At 36.3% G+C, this 18207-nt stretch overlaps 1 protein-coding gene across 4 annotated transcripts in view; it reads left to right on the forward strand.

Moving 5' to 3' along the window:
- The window catches only part of CHID1 (chitinase domain containing 1), a 149694-nt gene that overhangs the window by 84385 nt on the left and 47102 nt on the right, over positions 1-18207 (forward strand). Inside the window, exon 12 of one of the 4 annotated variants that reach the window (XM_087745815.1) lies at positions 6625-7230. The exons of the other annotated variants lie outside the window; for them this stretch is intronic. Within the exon in view, the coding sequence (XP_087601941.1) occupies positions 6625-6835 (211 nt within the window). The 3' untranslated portion in view covers positions 6836-7230. Of the gene's footprint in view, positions 1-6624; positions 7231-18207 lie in introns of those variants that run through there. 4 annotated transcript variants of the gene reach the window in all.

Raw genomic sequence — 18207 nt, forward strand, 5'->3', positions numbered from 1 at the left:
AAGTGAAAGTACAGTTTTGCATTCTAATAAAAAGGGTTGCAGTGCTACAGACTAGAAAATACTGATCCAAACTTGTTGATTCATATGAGGTTGATTGGTTTTATGAACAGATCATGCAAGTTCATCTGTGCTTTAAATCAAGGGGATTAAATGATTTGTGCTGATTCTATCCTGAGGCTGTATAATAACCTTCTGGGTAATTTGGAGGTTTATACCGTGCCTGAATTAACTTTTTGAAACATATACATATTTTATGTTGATAGCCAAGGATGACAATGATCTTTCTCACACTATAATCTGTTATAATTAGTTAATATTCAGCACCCAAATATCATACCTTAAACTTTCATTCTAAATGCTACTGGACTGGTATATGGAGAATTTTCTGTAACATGCTCACAAAAATCACTCTTCATTGTATCTAGATTCAGTTTTTATATTGCATTAATGTTTCTAACCAAATAGTTGATATCAAATCTACTATCATTGCCAAAAGGATTGTTCACAAGTGGCTGAATGAATTATATTTCCTGGTCTCTGCTTGTCATGATGTTGAGAATTTGTAAAGGTGCTGGTGAGGTTAATGATTATCTTTAGTAGCATGATAAGCATTTTACAGGAAGAACAGTGACAATCCCGCAGTGGGTAACACTTAATTTATTCTTTTGCACTAGATAAAGGTTGGTACTACCAAGTAACTTATTGAATCAGGAGTTAATAGCTTAAAAAGTTATTCCAAAACTCATGGATTGTTCCTCTTCTCTAGTCATATTGAATCCAGTGTTACTTTTTGTACCAGCCAACAGTGCTATATTCATTAAATTTGAGAGAAAGATACTATTTCCATTTTCAGATAGCCACCAGGAAGAGCTGCTGTATATTACCTTATAATGGGTCAAGCTCTTGGTAGAAGACTGTATGAACAGCCATCTTGTGTGTGAAACAGCTATATATTGTTTTATATGGGAACTATCTTTCAGTCAATCATAACAAAACCTTGATGCATTTGATTGCATCTTTGCTTCATACCAGCTTGTGGTTTTGCTCATGTTTCCAATCTTGTTAGGTCTTTTAGTTCTTTGCATTAAAGGAAAACAGTAGCCTTTTAAAACCTACAATGGTACGAAAAGTTGCTTCACCATCTGGGTTTTCTTAATCAGCCCAGCTGGACTTACACAGTACTCTGTAGATAGTCTGTGTCATTACCCAACATGTGGCATTTATCAAGGTATAGCTGAAAACATACTAATGGTTGCCAGCATAAACCCAGTACTCACATCTTCATCTGGTATTAACAGATGGTATTAGAAGAGGTTCAGTATGGTCTTTCATAAGACTTGCTGACTGCTACTTCAGAAGAAAATTTTCTCTGCTTAGTTTCCTATTTGGCAAAACTTGTTCTTGTGATATTTGACTTAAAAGTTGAAGTTTAACAAAACCATGATTCTGACACATACCATAAGGCTGGCTGTTCTGTCTCAAGATGCCATCTGTCAGGATCCTTGTTTTTAGGTTTCCGTTCCCTGGTAGAAGATTTTGGAAATCACAAAGCTCTCAGGGTTTTTGCCCTAAAAGGGTAGGTGATAGACTGCAGTGTAACCCACACAGTCAGTGGCTGCGTGCTCTGCTCTGAGCCTTATCCGAGGCTTTGATGCATAGCAGGCATGTTCTCTTGACAGTGTCTTAGAAGAAAAACTTTCAATGGAAGTTACATCTTTTTCTCAATTTTTGTTCTCCTTCAGATTTCCCCACAAAGCAATTGGATATTTTCTGAATTCAGCCTTGTCGTGTAGCTGTACATCTTCTGTGACCTTTTCTTTGGCTTTACGAATGCTCTGTTGATGATCATATTGCTTCGGAATTTATATATTATTTGTGTCCCAGTACTGATGTGCTGTAATCAGGAGCTGAGACTCAATTTTTTTTTTAAAGCATTGCATATCTGTGAATATCCAAGAGACTTAGGAGGCTTAGAAACAAAGCACAAGGGGAAAGGAAACTTCAGGATATGTTTTATCTTAATATTTATTTTTTATACTGATTTAAATTATTTTATGCAACATATTTTTTTCAGTTATTTTGGTTGAATAGGACAGAGGATGTTGATTGGCTGGAATATCCCAAAAGCTGTTAAAAAGTGCCTCATTACATTGGTACCATGCACGAGATGAATTATATCTAGCCACCATCACAGCTCCTAGGAGCTTCAAGAGTTTCTGTTTATCTCAAACATGGAACTGAGATCCAGGAATGTGAATTCTCTGAAATCTCAGAGAGGCAGAACTGTAGACAACATTCTCTTCCCAGGTTCTGATAGATTGTGTCTCTGCAGAATTAGTATGGTAAGGATCTTCGTAAATTTGTATACTGCACTGGTGGGTTTCTAGGAAGTGATCAGAAAACAAGTGAGAGTATAAGAGGGTCTGGAGTAGAAGCAGCAGCTCAGCACTGAGAAATGAACCTGTTTTTTTATCTACAACTTATAGGTGGCAGTGCTAATCATATATCTAATTATTACATCTTTTCTTCCTCTTCCCTTGCCCTTCTATGTAAGTAGACTTAAAAGATGCCTTTTTGAAGAGTAAGAACTATTGGAACACTATTAAAAATTGAATACTTACATTTATTGGTAGACATGATTTGAAGTAATATGTGTAAGACTCTAAGGCAGTAATATGAATTACAGTTGACCTAGTTTTTTATGACTTGGTAAGATCATACTCGCTTTGAAAGACCTTAGGCTTTTGTACCATAAACTATTATTCTGGAATGTGATTATCCTGTTGAACTGTGGTTAAAATTCTTTGTTACTTCATTCATTATTCAGAAGACTGTAGCCTTAATAGTAGCTTAAGATACATTTCATGTATTTGTAATGCGTTAATTCACTTTCAGCATTGGTCAACACTTAACGTATAATTAGCAAGCAGATTTAACAATCTGCTAGGATGATACTCTCTGTTGCATAACTATTGTGCTCCTGTCTCACAAAATCCAGGGCAGAGAGAAGCTACAAGAGAAAGATTGTCGTAACTGCACTGTTGTTCAACAAGCGAAGATAATGTGTTGCTGGGTTTCAGAGTGTAATATTTGTGCGTTGTATTAATGTCAAGTTGGTACTGGAAGGCAAAGTAAAATGGAATATGCTATGTATAACACTGGCTTTAGAATTTGAATGTCAGGAATGCATAGCTGTGCTGCATAAGGGACATAGAATTTCAAAATGAACCTTAGATGATCTATAACTGAAATTATATCCCTCTTTTGTGTGTGTCTATATTTTGCTGTCTTACAATACCCTTTGGCAGCAGGATAATTGGAAGATCTAGAGGGACTTGTTGCTAGAAACACCCCCCTCCCTTTTGTCAGCTTGTACCCTTATAAAAAAAGAAAGTCACAGGCATAACAAGCTCTTCTCAGCTGTTGTGCTATTGCTCTTCACTCAGAACCTTTAAGGAGGAGTACTGTAGAAATACCTACTTTAGAGCAGTGCCTGGGGGCTTCATCTATTCAGGCATGTGGTGTTTGAATATCTATAGAAGGAAGATGAATGAATGAATAAATAAATAAACACTATATGCATTTGCTTCTTAGGAATTTCTGCAAGGGTAACTCTGTTTCAGAAGAATACTTGGCCTGTGCTCTTCACTGGTGAAAGCCTGGGCACTGCTGCCCAGAATGCATATTGATAAAATAGCTGTACTTGGTTAGTGTAGGTTTGAAACCCTGAAATATATACAGTATTCAATAGATTCTAACAAGCAAAATCTTGATGATATTCCTTATGTCACATTGACTGTCTGGGTTGCTCTGAGAACTTTGGAAGAGTTGATAATCTCATACAGGCATCTGCAGTACAGCATGGCAGTCAGCTGTTCATATGCAACAGTTAAGAGCTGTTTTAGTGAGCAAACATACACTCTTGATGTATTTAAACACAATTTTGATATTACAAGCAATTAGAATAAGTTGTTTATGGAGAAAATGAAAAGTTTCTGCACATCAAACATGATAATTTTATTTCTTGAAATAGAATTCAAATAAAATGACATTGTATCTACTAATTGTGGAATATCATCGTTCTTATAATTCCAGCTGGCCAAACGTTTGGTTGCTAGATGTTTTTCAGTGCAAATACTTGCTTAGCCATGTGAGATTGTGAAACAGCTGCAATAAAGGCTTGCACAAAGATGGAGTAGTAATGCCTAGTCAGCCCATCAGGTCACTACTTATCAAACCAAGACACTTGAAAGGCTTTTAATTTTTTAATTTTCCACATGTTTTAAAAAGATTCTTCTGACTGCAGCTGTAACCTAATCTAGTGTTTCTCATAGGAACCGTTAAGAGGTAAAAACTGCTGCATTTGTACAGAGTACAAAACTGCAATAAGTCCCTCCTGTAAAAGGAGTATCAGACAGGCAGTATTCAGGAGTAGATGCTACTGTATACATGGGAAGAATCACAAGCATCACTGACAGCAGCAGCTGTAGCAATTAGCCAATTAAACAGTTTTTATTGATGATCTGCAATAGCTAATAAACTTTTAACAAGCTGTAAAACACTCCATGGATCAGCCTTGCTACTAACAGGCTGGATCATAACCCTTACTTATTAATTATAACTAACATTATTGTTTGGAAATGGAAGGACTAAGTGGCCTGTATGCCAAATGTAAAAGTGGAGATATCATTCCAAATAAATTCTGGTAGTTTAGGGAATATTTATAGTTTACTTCAGCAGATAAAGCAATCTCTTTGCAAAGCAGGGTTTGGGGGCATCTTTTCAGCTTTCCATGTCACTAAGGCAAGGATGAGACTTCCAGCCATGGAGTTACAGCACAATCACAGAAAAGCTGATAAAGAAAACCAGGCAGGTTTAGGGGAATAGGGGGTGTTTTCTATAGTTCCATATGACACAAACCATCTTTAGGGCAAACACTGTTCAAAACCACAGGGCTTAAGTAACTTCAGTAACTACTTCCCTGGTACTATATTTTTATCTGATTGGCTGAATGTTATTTTTCTCAACCAAAATGGTTATTTAATGTTACACACTAGCATTTTGGTTTTTTTAGGATAGATAAATAGAAGGCTAATAGGGAGATATTTAAGGATTAAGAAGTTGTAGAAAGTAAAATGTTAACAGATAAGATATTGCTTAAAGTTTAAAAATACCATACGTAGTAAAGAACTCCAGAAGTATTTAATCAGTCTTACTGTTATAAGCTAAATTCACTGGGATTCCTAGAATTTCAAGTGAGTGACTGATATAAGATGTAATTGTGAATTCTTGGGGGGTTCTTGTCAAATTTCCAAACAGTGTCAATGTTAATCATTTGCATTTTTTAATTTCTGATGTCACATTTACTTGTGGTTAGTCCAGCACTGTTATTTCAGTGATACCATTACTGAAATGTCAGTTCAGCTGAAAATTCAGATTGTTATTCAGGGAAATTGCTGTGATCCATGTGTGTGCATGTATGTACATCCAATTATGAACTTAAAGATGGAAAATAATTTTGCTTAATTTATGTCCTCTTTTTAGCTCTGTGCATGAAAAGCACTTACCTCAATGTAACATAAAGCCCATACATTAAGAGTTTAAACATTCAATTCTTGCACAAAAATGTAGGCTTCATATGTAATGCATGATGTCTCTAATACAGAGTTGTTTCATGTCCTGGAGGGTTTTTCTTTATCTTCCTCATTGGAACAGCATTCTAATGGAAATTTTCTGCACCTAAAGTAACTGATGCTCTCAGAGTGTTTTTGTAAATATTTGCTTGAATACTTTATAAATATTTGTTACAATCTGGAAATGTTTGGTGTTGGCACTAAAAATATTTATAGGTATAGCTATCAGAGAAAACACTTCCAGTGTAAAGTATGTGAAAGACGCTGTTACACAACCCCCCCCCCTCGCCTACCAGATGAGAAATACTGCAACAAGAAAAGAATCACACCTATAACCATCACAGCTGTCCCAGCAAAAACTTCATTTAGGCTATAATTGTTGCTAGAAAATTATCTCTGGTTTCTTGGCAGTGAGTTAATTGAAGGTATAAATAAATAATAATAAAAGCCACTCTACTAAGAAAAGCGTTGAGTGAAATCTGTTACTACAATAATTTAAAGACTTATCTGCAGGATGAACAGAACCAATGCAGAGACTCTAGGTAAACCAATAAAGTATTGGCTTCAGTTGGCTTCACCAGGTCTGTCTTGTTCCGAAGTCACTATAAACACAGTCTAAATTCAAAACAGTAAAGTGTGTAAAATTACACTTGGTGATAATTATGGTTCCGTCTGCTGTGCAGTCAAGTACTTAAACTTCTTCATGTGAGCCATAACCAAATCTTTTATCTGGTGCATGTGTTACAAGAAATGCTGGAATGAGTGTCTAGGAAGAAAAATAGGTCTGTAATAGCCTGTTCCTATGAAATAGAATGAGTACACAGAGAATTTCTCCAGAACAGCTCACCCAATTCTTTGAGATAAGTTGCGATGTTTATTTTCCACTTGCAGCAGTTCTAAGTAAGGTAATTAATGTGGTGAGATTTCCTCAGGGATTTCACGGAAAAATTATGTTTCTGCAGTTGGAACTTACCTAGGAAACTCTTTGCAGGAGCTGGAAACAAAAAGCCTGGGCAAGCAATGGAAGTGATGGCACAAGCACCACTTGGTTCTGTTGCTGCATATGCAGATTGCTGGGTTTGAAGTTCACCTTCATCCTTGTGCTCAGGCCTTTGCTGGGTCTTGGTTGGTTACAGTGCTGTCATTCTCCTTGCCTCCCCGATAGTTTTCTTGGAGGCAGATCCTTGTTTGTTCCCTGGTAATGGACTGTACCTTGCAACTGTCCTCTTTAAGTTCCCAGATAAGCATGGATCCCACAAATTCACAGTTAGCACACACTCTCCCTGAGCTCCGGTTGTACAGTTTCATTTTGCAGTTTGTCTTATCAGATATTTGTGATGCTTACAGGAAAAACAAAGAAGTAAATACCCACTGGGACTTGCTAATGGGTCCAAGAAAACAAACACTCTTCACTTTAGCTAGAAAAAGAAACATACAGAGGGCAAAATAATAAATGTCTATGTATTTCTTATGGTTTTACTTTCCTCAGTAAGTATTACTTGAAGTTAACATCAGAGCCTCTAAAAGTTCATTATTCCCCTCCTGCACATACTCTTCTGCTTAGGAAAAAAAAAAAAAATGTCCCTTTGCTATTTTCTCCCCAAAGAGCCATTATGTAACCCCTCCTTTTATAATCCTTTGTCTCTTTTTGTCTCTCTTTCCCAGGCAGCCTTGTCTGAGGATCAAAGTTCATTCATATATTTAGAACCTGTTAGAATTTAAATGTAAAGTGAATTTTGTCTCGTGTAGCAAGCCCTCCTCTGAGGTTGCTCCCTCTGAATAGCTGGTCAGCAAATGATTCTTTATTGCATCTGACCTGGGACACTAGGTGCTGCTCTGACGAGAACTGCAGAGTGTGTGCACCCTGAGGCCATAAGTGGTGTGACATTTTCATAACCTTAAGCAAAATTCATAACTTAGTGACATTCTCTGAATTGTCAGAGGTAGTTGATGGAAATGCATCTTGAAGAAATTAGATTTAAAAGATTTATTAGGGGGTACGTTTGATGACCTGTACTGCAGAAGTAATGAGAAAATGTTCTGGAAAGCCGATTGTGATGTTGCTTTTGGATAGAACATGGATGGAATGGCAATGCAAAGGCTTGTTAACACAAGTGAAAGTGATATGGTATTTGCAAAGGCATGGATGTGAAAGAAGCAAATGAAGACATGTCTCTCTATTAAAAAAAAAAAAAATGAAGTTTGTCAGTGCTAGGATTCTGGAATCCATTTCTGTTTAAGTCTATAAATATTGCTCTTCATTATGAGGAGACAGACTGCATGCATCATAGTTTTTAAATTGCCATTAAACAGCAAAAATGTGCTTACAAAAGCAGAAAAGAAACATGAGGTGCACTGGATTGTCCAACTTCTGCTTTTCATTTGGATTATGTTTGTAAATCGTATTTCTCTACTTTGGAAATCTTGATTTTCTATGTTTAGATAGTTATCTATTTTGTTATTCTTTTCACTTGTACAAAATTACAAGTGGCTTCAAAACACTGGGATTTTTTACACCTCTGTAGTGAAAGGGAGAAAGTGAATTGCATTGAAATATTTGTTTTACAGATAAGACATAGTTTGAGTTTGTTCTTTTTCCTATTCTATCTACATTGCACAATCTGCGCAAGTTAGATAGGACTGACGCAAAAAATGTTAACTCCAGGTGATGTTTAAGATGTAGAATGTTTAGGCTGCTATTTGCCTAAAATATTAGGAAGAAGAGTGATGAAAATTGTGTTCTTAACTAGCAAAGCTTTCTGCTGACAAAGCTCTAGTGCAGATTCCTTTATCTTGTTGCCCATTTTACTTACTCTGATTGAGTAACTGATTTAGGCATTGCCAATAAAAACTGTGTCAGTCATATAGGTGTGTTTTCATTTTGGAGGGATGACAAAATGGGGTTAAATCATGACATGGTAGTTACTTTGTGTATTTAAATATGTACCATTTGATGGATTAGGTTGGTCTTCTTGACAAGGAAAACATTCTTAATATTTTATGTTTTATGTCTCATGCAGAAATGTTGCTTGCATTACCAATTACAGTAAGCTGAAACTTTGTGGGATTGTACATTTACAGGAACACGAGGATTATCCTATGCTATAGCCCAAAAACTGCAAAGTGGCAAGAAATATGCATGCTTTATGATGTCTGAAGTATTTGTTATTTATGCAGTTTTTGTTATTTTCATTTCAAAAGTAAAGAATTCCCATCTTTCAGTCTCTCTTGCAAGTTTCCAGAATTTTTATCAGTCTGGACATCTTTTTTGAATCCTCAGATTTCACAGCATCATCTTAAGTATTGTCACTCAGGCTCATGATCTTGCAGTTGTGAAATCTCTGAAGCATATCGCAATGAAGTTACAACCATAATGTTCAACCATGGTACCATTGTAGTACCACCTCTGTTTATGATAGTGGGTTGCTTAAATAAAGTTTTAGTATGCTACAATGACATTCTTCAAATGATGTTTGGAGTTTTTCAAATAATTTGTTTGTGGCTTCTTTATCACACCAACTGGAAAATAATTTTGATGTTACTGTTTGTTTTTAATAAAGGAGATAAGTTAAAATCATTGTAACAAACCTATTCATATATTAACTGATGTGACATTGACTTTTTTTAGAGTCAGTTTTCAGTGGTAATCAGTCTGTTTTGAGACTTGGTAACACTCACAGTGGGAGAAGTGAAAAAAATAACAAACAATTAGAAAATGTAGCTCATCTCTATCTGTAGTTGACATGCTGAAATACCATAATGGTGAATAAAAATAACAGCCATTTTATCAGTGATCTTGAATTCCAAGGATTAACAGACTTTAATTTTGAAAAAAATATGATCATGTTTAATGACTAGTTAGTGTTACGGAACCCATATATAAATGATAAATCAGGGCTTACTCTTTTTAAGGTGTTTCTCAGCATATTTGCATGGTGTATGTTTCTAAAAAGCAAATGTTCTACCAAATTTCAAAACCCTTGATCCTTTAAGTATATTGTACAATCAGGTTGGCAAATTATATCATTAAGATGCCAGGTCTGCTGCAATTAAAATTAAGAACCTGGTTCTGTTTCTAATGCTTTTCTAAATACTGTAAAATTAACATGCTTACTTAGATTTACTTTGGAGTTTGGTATGTCTCCTGGCAAGGTTTATGCACCAAATCAACACTTGTTGGAATACAGTTTGGTATCTCATCTGCTCTTTTCTAATTCCTCCCCAGCCCACAAACTTTTCTGGTGATTGACAGGTTCTATTAGTGCTTGTTCCCATATGCAGATTAAACCATGACTAATGGAACTGTGCCCCAGACTTCTTCATTTCCTAGATGTCTCCCTCATCTACTGCAAGGGCCCCTATTTGCCCTGTGGGAAAACAAAATTGAAATAGATGCTCAAACCAAGATGAGTTTTACATTCACCTAACTGATTGCAGTATTTATGGGCAAAGTAACACAAATTATTTCTGGTTTGTTATTTATTTCTTGGTTTAAGGGGATGTGTAGCAGACAATGGCATTGGCTGGAGATTGGTCAGAGTCTGGTTAAATGTGACCCTTAGCTGAATGTTGCTGTATGATTTGTTAAAATGTACGTGATACATATCATAGGCTTCCAAGCACCAGAACTGGGAACTGCATTCAGAATACTTTATAAAGTGAATGAAACAGTTCATCACTTGTAGTTCATGTTTCTCTGGTCCTTTCTTACTGATTTCTAATATTTTGTTTGACTTCTCGGCAACTTTTGAGTGCTAGACTGATGCTAACAGAGAACCAACTATAGAAACACCAAGGTCATTTTTCTGGGCGATAACAGCTTATTCGGAGCCAATACTATACTTTTCTCATAGTTATTATTTTGTTGCATCAAATTTTGGTTGCCATTTTACTGCCACATAATTCATTGCTGTGAACTTCTGCAACTCATTTCAGTCAAGTTTGGTTTTAATTGGCTCTGAATATTTTCATATCATCAGCAAATTTTGCACCCTTGCTAACTGCTCCTTTTTCAGATTTTTATGTACATAGATTGAACAGCAAAGGTCACAACACAGATATTTTTGAAATGTTGTAGCTTACTTCTTTCTTTCTGTTGTAAAAACAACCACTTACTATTGCCAGAAAAAAAGTCCATATGTTTACTAATTTGATGAAAAAGCCTTTTTCAGTGCAGAGCTATGGATTCTTACTGGTATCTTCTTTCCATCTTGAGAGGGTTTGAAGTCAGAAAAAGCCAGGCTTCTGAGACATCTGAAATATAAAATTATGGCAAAAATTTCTACAACAGCTGTTCTCTCTTTCAGTGATGCATCAGGATGCTCAATATTACTAGCAGTCTGCCTTTGTACAGCCCTTAGTAGGAGATACATGCCTACATCCTTTGGTCACACAGATTAGTCACCTTACGCTAGAGCAGTTGTTGCCTTCCAATTCTCTAATTTCACTTGCTCACAATTAAATCCACACACCATGCTCTGCTCCCATTTACCTGCTGACAGAAAATAAATAACAGAAAATTGTAGGCTGATGGGCCCATGCATTACAGTTCTTTGTAAGTGACATCGCATACCCGCTTGGGTGCTGAACCTGGGAACGCTCAGATCTCGCAGTGCTTGTGCAGCTCTTCCCTGTGTATGGGCTGGGCTGAGAACCTTGGAGAAACACTGCCCCCCAAAGTCATAGCTTTGCCGTGTTCTTTCTGTTGATCCCTCTGTAGACTACAGATCAACATGTAACTGGAAGTGACTGGATGGTGTGGTGGTTTTTCCCAGCGTTCCACTGCCAGCAAAAGCAAGTGACACACAAGTTTTGAATTTGAAACACCTTCATGTCTCCTCAGGCCTAGCATTGCAGAAGGGCATGAACACCAGCAGGCAATCTTTGAATTAATGAATTTTTTTCATGAGTGAGTAATGCATAAAACCAGCTCTTACAGCCACCAACAATCCATGGTTTTTTGTAATAAAATATGCATTTCTTTTATATTTAAAAAATGTAAAGTACATTCATTTTGCGCGTAGTGCAAAATTTATGATCTTCTTAATCATTCATTTCACCACTTTCTTAAGTTTGTAGGTATATTTAAATGACATGATAGATGACCACCCTGTCCCTTACCAACCGTTGTAATAAAATATGATAGATTTCTCTTTTCCCAGTCACTTTAGATACAAGCTCTAGAGTCTGCAAGCCAGGTTGCTAGAAACATTTGGGCACTTAGTTCTTACTGAAGTCTTCTGTAATAGAGGATCTTAATAGAAGTGAAACCTGTGAAAATGTTTGAGCATCTGTGCTTCACCACCTGCAAGGCAGTGCTCAGTGTGTTAGAGGATCAGACCTAGCATGCAATTTTTGTGTTACTGTGCCATATGCAAATCAGAGATAGAAGCATTCAATTTGTGTTTCTGGGCCTTGCATATATACTGTTATAGTCAGTATTTTATGTATGTATTTTGACAATGAGGATTTTTTAAAAAGAGCATTTATCTTGGTAATTGACATGGAGGAACAGACATTTAGATTTAAGAAAAAACAGTAATAAACCATATCTGGATTGTTACATCCAAATGATAAACAAAAATAGGTGTGTGTTGCTTCTGACTTTCTTTCAGGTCTGTTGTATGAACACAGCTCTAGGTCCTATAACTTTGTTTTGTGCAATTTATATGCTTTACAAGTCATATTTGTTGATGACATTCTAAACAGGACACTTGGAGAAAATTTGTACTGACTACCATTTTGAGTAATCAAAAAGTGAGATGAAGGGATGTATGTTTGGTTTTAATAGGGCTTAAGGTTTTCCCTGAGAGAAATCCTCAAGTATGTCTTTCAGACACGGTTTTCTAAATGTTTCAATTTAAAGGACTTGATATTTTTGACAGTCAGGTCTTTGGAGGCTGTGCAGGCTGCTTTTGAAACAGTCAGTTGCAAATGACAGGATACAGTTCTTTCAGCTTGCTGAGCTGTCCTTGCAGCAGCCTGCCAATGCTCTCTTTTTCCTAAAATGAACCAGCTTGACCATGCATACATTTCAACAATCATTTATTTGAGACTGATCCATGATGATTACAGTTGATTTGCCTGAAATAACTTAGCAAGACATTTTGCTGGATTTAGAGGGGTAAGACTGTACTTCAACTTCGTTACTTACTGTTTTTAACAAGGTTGTATTGTTTTCTGATTCAAAGTTGTGACTTGCACGCTCTTTCAGTTAGCAAGATTCTTCCCATGTGCTTGTGTTGCTCTCCTGCACTGGATTGCTCTCTGGGCTTTGAGAACCTATACAGTTGTAGATTTCTTTGTTCACTTATTCCTGTACATCTGATTTCATGACACAAAGAAATATTTAAAAAAATTTATTTTTTTTTTTGTTAAAAATTTTAGTAATGTTCCTTTCACTCAATGTACTCTCACTATAGGAATGGAGCTGCCCACTATTTTGATGTACAGATACTTCAAATGCAGCAACTAATGCTGTCAAAAAATGAGTGTTTAACACAGTGTAAGCACTAGACCACAGTGTGCCCTCCCAAGTAGTTTCTGATTTCCCCTGAAATCATGTTTAAATTCAACCATTGTCCTGTCTGACACATCAGTCTTAACAGACCACATACTTACTTTTATGAGGTCCTCTTCTGCATTTGACTTGGTTCAGCCAGGGAGCGTTCCACAAATTAGTTAATTCTCTTTGCTCACATGCCTCACCGGAACGTCCAATGCCAGAATGTCATTCATCAGCATTTTCTTTCATGTATTTAATGTTCTGTTAGTGAATTAAAGCTGAGTTTGACGTTCAGTGCATAATGAATGTCTTGGGGGCCACTTCGAGGTTCTGTAACAAGGCTCTTACGGTCCAGTTCTATTTTGCATCATCTGGGAGGCTTGCTGAAGATGGGGCTTCCTTCCCTCTGCAGTGAAAGTACGCTAAACCGGACCACTTTACTGTTCAACTCCAGCTGTGAAAGGCTTGATCAACAACTGGTAGCTTTTTCTTGAATGCTAGTTTTAGAGATTCTCTAGTTGGCTATTTGTGGCCGAAGAAAACCTGAAAAGATTTACAACCATCAAGTATCTTACTGTCAAGCATTACATTAAGTACCTCGCAATTTTTGCCTTTTTTGTGGGGTGTTTAACCTATTCCTAATGCCTTTGAAAAGAAGATAGAAAGTAGCACAGTGCAAGCAGATAAATTGTTAGGTTTAATTTTCATTTTCTGTTAAACCTTCTATTCTGGGATTCTGTTTCAGAATTTTAGCCAAAAATAATTGCCATGTCTCAGTTATTGGCTCAGCTGGACTTCAGATTTATATTATAATGCACTCGTAACTGGGAAGACTGATCGTAGTACTGCTGTGTCCAGTGTTGTTCTTGTTCTTTGTCTTCCAAATGTTTGTTTGCTCACTTCTTTCTAATCGGAGATGGTAGTGCTGGTGTTCATTAGACAGCATGACTTTCCTGACTGTTGATTTTTCCAATGTCTTATTTTACCTTTGAAATTCTTCCCAATTTTCAAGGAGGTAGCTGGTATTTCAAGTTACAAACTCATGGATTTATTGAAGTGTGAATATCAATGAATGCCTGCAACAAGGTAACAATAAAAAAACTTTGTATAAAGATCAGTGTCAGTCACATTGTTTTTATAGAATAGAATAGAATCATAGAATCATTTAGGTTGGAAAAGACCTTTAAGATCATCAAGTCCAACCATTAACCTAGCACTGCTAAGTCCACCACTAAACCATGTCCCTAAGCACCACATCTACTCGTCTTTTGAATACCTCCAGGGAGGGAGACTCAACCACTTCCCTGGGCAGCCTGTTCCAGTGCTTGATAACCCTTTCAGTGAAGAAATTTTTCCTAATATCCAATCTAAACCTCCCCAGCGCAACTTGAGCCCATTTCCTCTTGTCCTATTGCTTGTTACTTGGGAGAAGAGACTGACCCCCACCTCATTACAAACTCCTTTCACGTAGTTGTAGAGAGCGATAAGGTCTCCCCTGAGCCTCCTCTTCTCCGGACTAAACAAGCCCAGTTCCCTCAGCCGCTCCTCATAAGACTTGTTCTCTAGACCCTTCACCAGCTTCATTGCTTAGTTGAGAGTATTTTCTAATGGTTGCTAGCTTGCCATTTACATACTGCAAGGAGTTTTAAATCATTTGGCTTATACAGATAGAAGAACAAGGTGAAATCAGACTTCCACCAATCAAGGATTGCTGCTGAATCCTTTGTGGTCCTTTCCTATGTTAAAAAAAATTCCAGAATTTCTTTATGAACAGTACATACAAGTTAGACCCAAGTCTCTTTATGTAAGCCTCTAAAAGAACCTTATAAGTACTTCATGTGGGTATGATATTCAATCTGAAGTTTCAATGTGTCTAGTAAAAGCAGGTAGAACCTTGTTTTATAATGGGGATATTCCATGTTCATAAATTACTTGCCTGTAGCCATAAAAGAGAGGTAGGAGTAGCAAACCAGCAACAGAATATTTAACTCTGATAGCTGTCCTACATGCTAACTCCTAGGTCCTGCTCCCTCAAGATTTACTAAACTGATTCGAGCAAAACTTGCTCTCAGCATCTAGTTCAGCCTTGTAAAATCATCATGAGCTTCAGCAAGTTTCGGCACACAAACTAGGTATTAATGTTTCTTATGAGTAGTATAGTGAAAAAGATATTTTATTCCTCCCTTTCTACAAATATAATCCATGATATAAAATGAGTAATTTTTGTTCACATCTGATATGAAACAGAATTTGAAGAGTGATGATTTTGTTTTGTATTCCACTTTTAATACATGTGGGTATGTATATTGCCTTTTTTAGTACTGATATTTTAATAACCATGCTTATTGGTATTTTAATTGTTTTTCAGTCCTAATGCTTCTGTGTTGGTCCTTAAGTCTTATATGCAGTTCATCTTTCCTTAATCTATTCTGAGTTCTGAAGATTCTTATAATTTTCAGTCTTGCAGTTCTATCCTTTCCTGATCTATTTTTCCTCCTTCTTCTGCTGTACATAATCTCCCTCCATGAGTTTCTTCTGTCCTTGATTACAGGTTAGTAATCCCTCCTAGATTACTACAAATGTAATGACATTGGTTTTGTACTGTGCTTTTCGCTGTGTTTGTTTTTAAGAGTACGCATTTTTTTCAAAATTAACTAGGTGCAAAATTTAACTCAAAATAATTCAGTCACACTAACTGTTTTCTAATACATGCTTGGTTTATTAATGATCTCAGTTCTTAAATTCTTCCAGAGGTTTCCCAAGACATGCTTAGTGATTTGTGAATTTTAGCATAAAAAATACAATCATTTTAAACATAAGGTTGAAGTGTCGCACACATTCTTAGAACTAGAAAATGTATTTTCTTTAAGACTAGAAAAACACTTCGAGAAAAATCCTTAAGAGATTTAGCAAAATTCTTGCATAAAGAAGCTAAAATTTTATGGAATACTTTAGAATGTAGCTGGAGTTGTGAGAATCAAACTTGATGTTGTTTAAGAACAGGCAGAAGGAACAGGAGAGATAGAGAAGTGTACCATTACGATGACATCTCTACCCTGCCTTATTTCTCTTTGGTTTTTTGCAGAAGACTCAGCACCAGCAAATAGTGACTCATATAAATACCCGTTTGATTTGCAGAAATAAGCAATAAATAATTTCTAAATTCAGGAAAAATACTTAAGCAATGTAAAGGTAGAACTGGGTGACTGAAAACTGCAGGAATTTTAAGAACTCAGGATAACTTAAGGAAAGATACATGAAAGCAAGCGTGTATTCAGGCCCTTATCAAATGAAGTTAATTTGCAGAATGAAGTTAGTAACCAATACATTTAGGCCAAATTATTTCTGTCAGCGAGTGGATAAACTCAGTTTTGAAATCAGTGTCGTATGTGCTCATTTGTTTTACAATAGAGCATGTCTAAAATACGTACTACCACCCTTGCCCTGGATGTTTTAAGTTTCCTAGAAATCAGTCTGCCTTCTTGTAAGTACAAAGCTACTCTTTGAAATTACTCTTTGACCCTTTCTGTGAAGCATTTTTTTCTCAATTAGAAAGTTTGTGTCTTTCTGAAATAAACAAAACAAGGAAATGTGCTCAGGATCTACTTAATTTTTTTTTTTCCTGTGAAAAAAAGTGAAATATGTATTTTTGTATTGTATGTCAGCACATGCATTTTTAATATAATTTCTGAACTTTGTAGAATCTGAAAGTGTTATGAGCTACTGAAAATTTCCCTCTTACTTATGAATTAATATAGAACTTACTGGAGTGCCAAAAGCAAGTATTTCAGATGTACTACTGTATCACCATTGTTGTGTGTATCATGTTTCCAAAGGTGAACGTTTTTCTCACTTTCCTGTAATTCAGATAAATCTGACTTTTCAGCTTTGTTTTGGAGGTACCCTGAATTCTGACACCATTTAGCAATAGAATCAAAGTCTTACATGTGCATATTTAGGGTACTCATCTCCTGGGATGCAAGTTATTATTCAGGTAATAATTCCTTGTAATAATTATAGGTCAATTAGACTTAACATGTGCCATATAGTGTGGCTGTTCATAATGAAGTAAGAGGAAGATAGATAAACATATAGACTGTAAAAAAAAACAACCAACCAAAAAAACCCCACTGGTCATTCTTTTAGTGAAAAATATTTAAAAATTGTGTGGTGTATTTTAGTTTGGTTCTGGAATACACTTTTTAAGTCAGTCTTGCATATCATCTCCCATTTCTGTTACTTTAGTTCACATTGCAGAGCAGTCTTGGAATATACAAAATTAATTCCTTTTGGACAAGACTGAAATGGAAGCTGAGCTGCACGAGTGCATTTAGTTCACTCTCCTCATGAACCTTAAGTCTGTGAAACCAGGTTAGGGCTAGTCCAGAGTAACTCCACCTGAAACACACAGTGTGTGAATATCCTCAACACCAATTGTTTCACTGTGCAAATTCTCACAGAGAAATGAAGAGCCTGTTTTTCTTTGAAGCAACTGTGTGCAGGATGTTGATGTGTTGGTGACAATCCTAGTAAACAAATCTTTTTTTAGGAGTGTGTGTGGAGCCCCAAGAAAGGCAAGAGGTTTGGTCTGAGGCTCTTTGCCTCTGAACTTGTGACAAGAACAAGGTGACAAGGCACTTGTCTCTCACAGCTGTGCTCTGGAACACAGTAGATAAAATACTAAATTACTTCACAGTAATCTTCTACATATATCAAAGCAAGTTAGCCCTTTGAGGTTCACAGATTCCAAATAATTGAAGATTTGTATGTCTTCTTCTCCCGCCCTCCCCTTAATACAGGATTCCAAAGAAAAGTATGGCTCAAATAACTGACTTCAAATTTTCAGCCCTTTTACAGTACCTATAAAGCAAAAACTTTAAATACTTTTTAGTTTTGGCTTCTGCAGTGAATTTGGTTTAGTACATCTATTTATTTTTACTGAATGTATTTACAAGTTACCATCAAAGCTCTCAAACTCACCCAAAGACTAAGCAAGTTAGTTGTTGAAATGGAAATCCACCTATAAATTCATCTATAGAACATGTCAACATAACTACAGACTCTTGAAAT

The sequence above is a fragment of the Nipponia nippon genome, unplaced genomic scaffold (genome assembly GCF_047370975.1).
Source record: "Nipponia nippon isolate SJK-2023a ecotype South Korea unplaced genomic scaffold, ASM4737097v1 scaffold_10, whole genome shotgun sequence".
NCBI classification, from domain to species: domain Eukaryota; kingdom Metazoa; phylum Chordata; class Aves; order Pelecaniformes; family Threskiornithidae; genus Nipponia; species Nipponia nippon.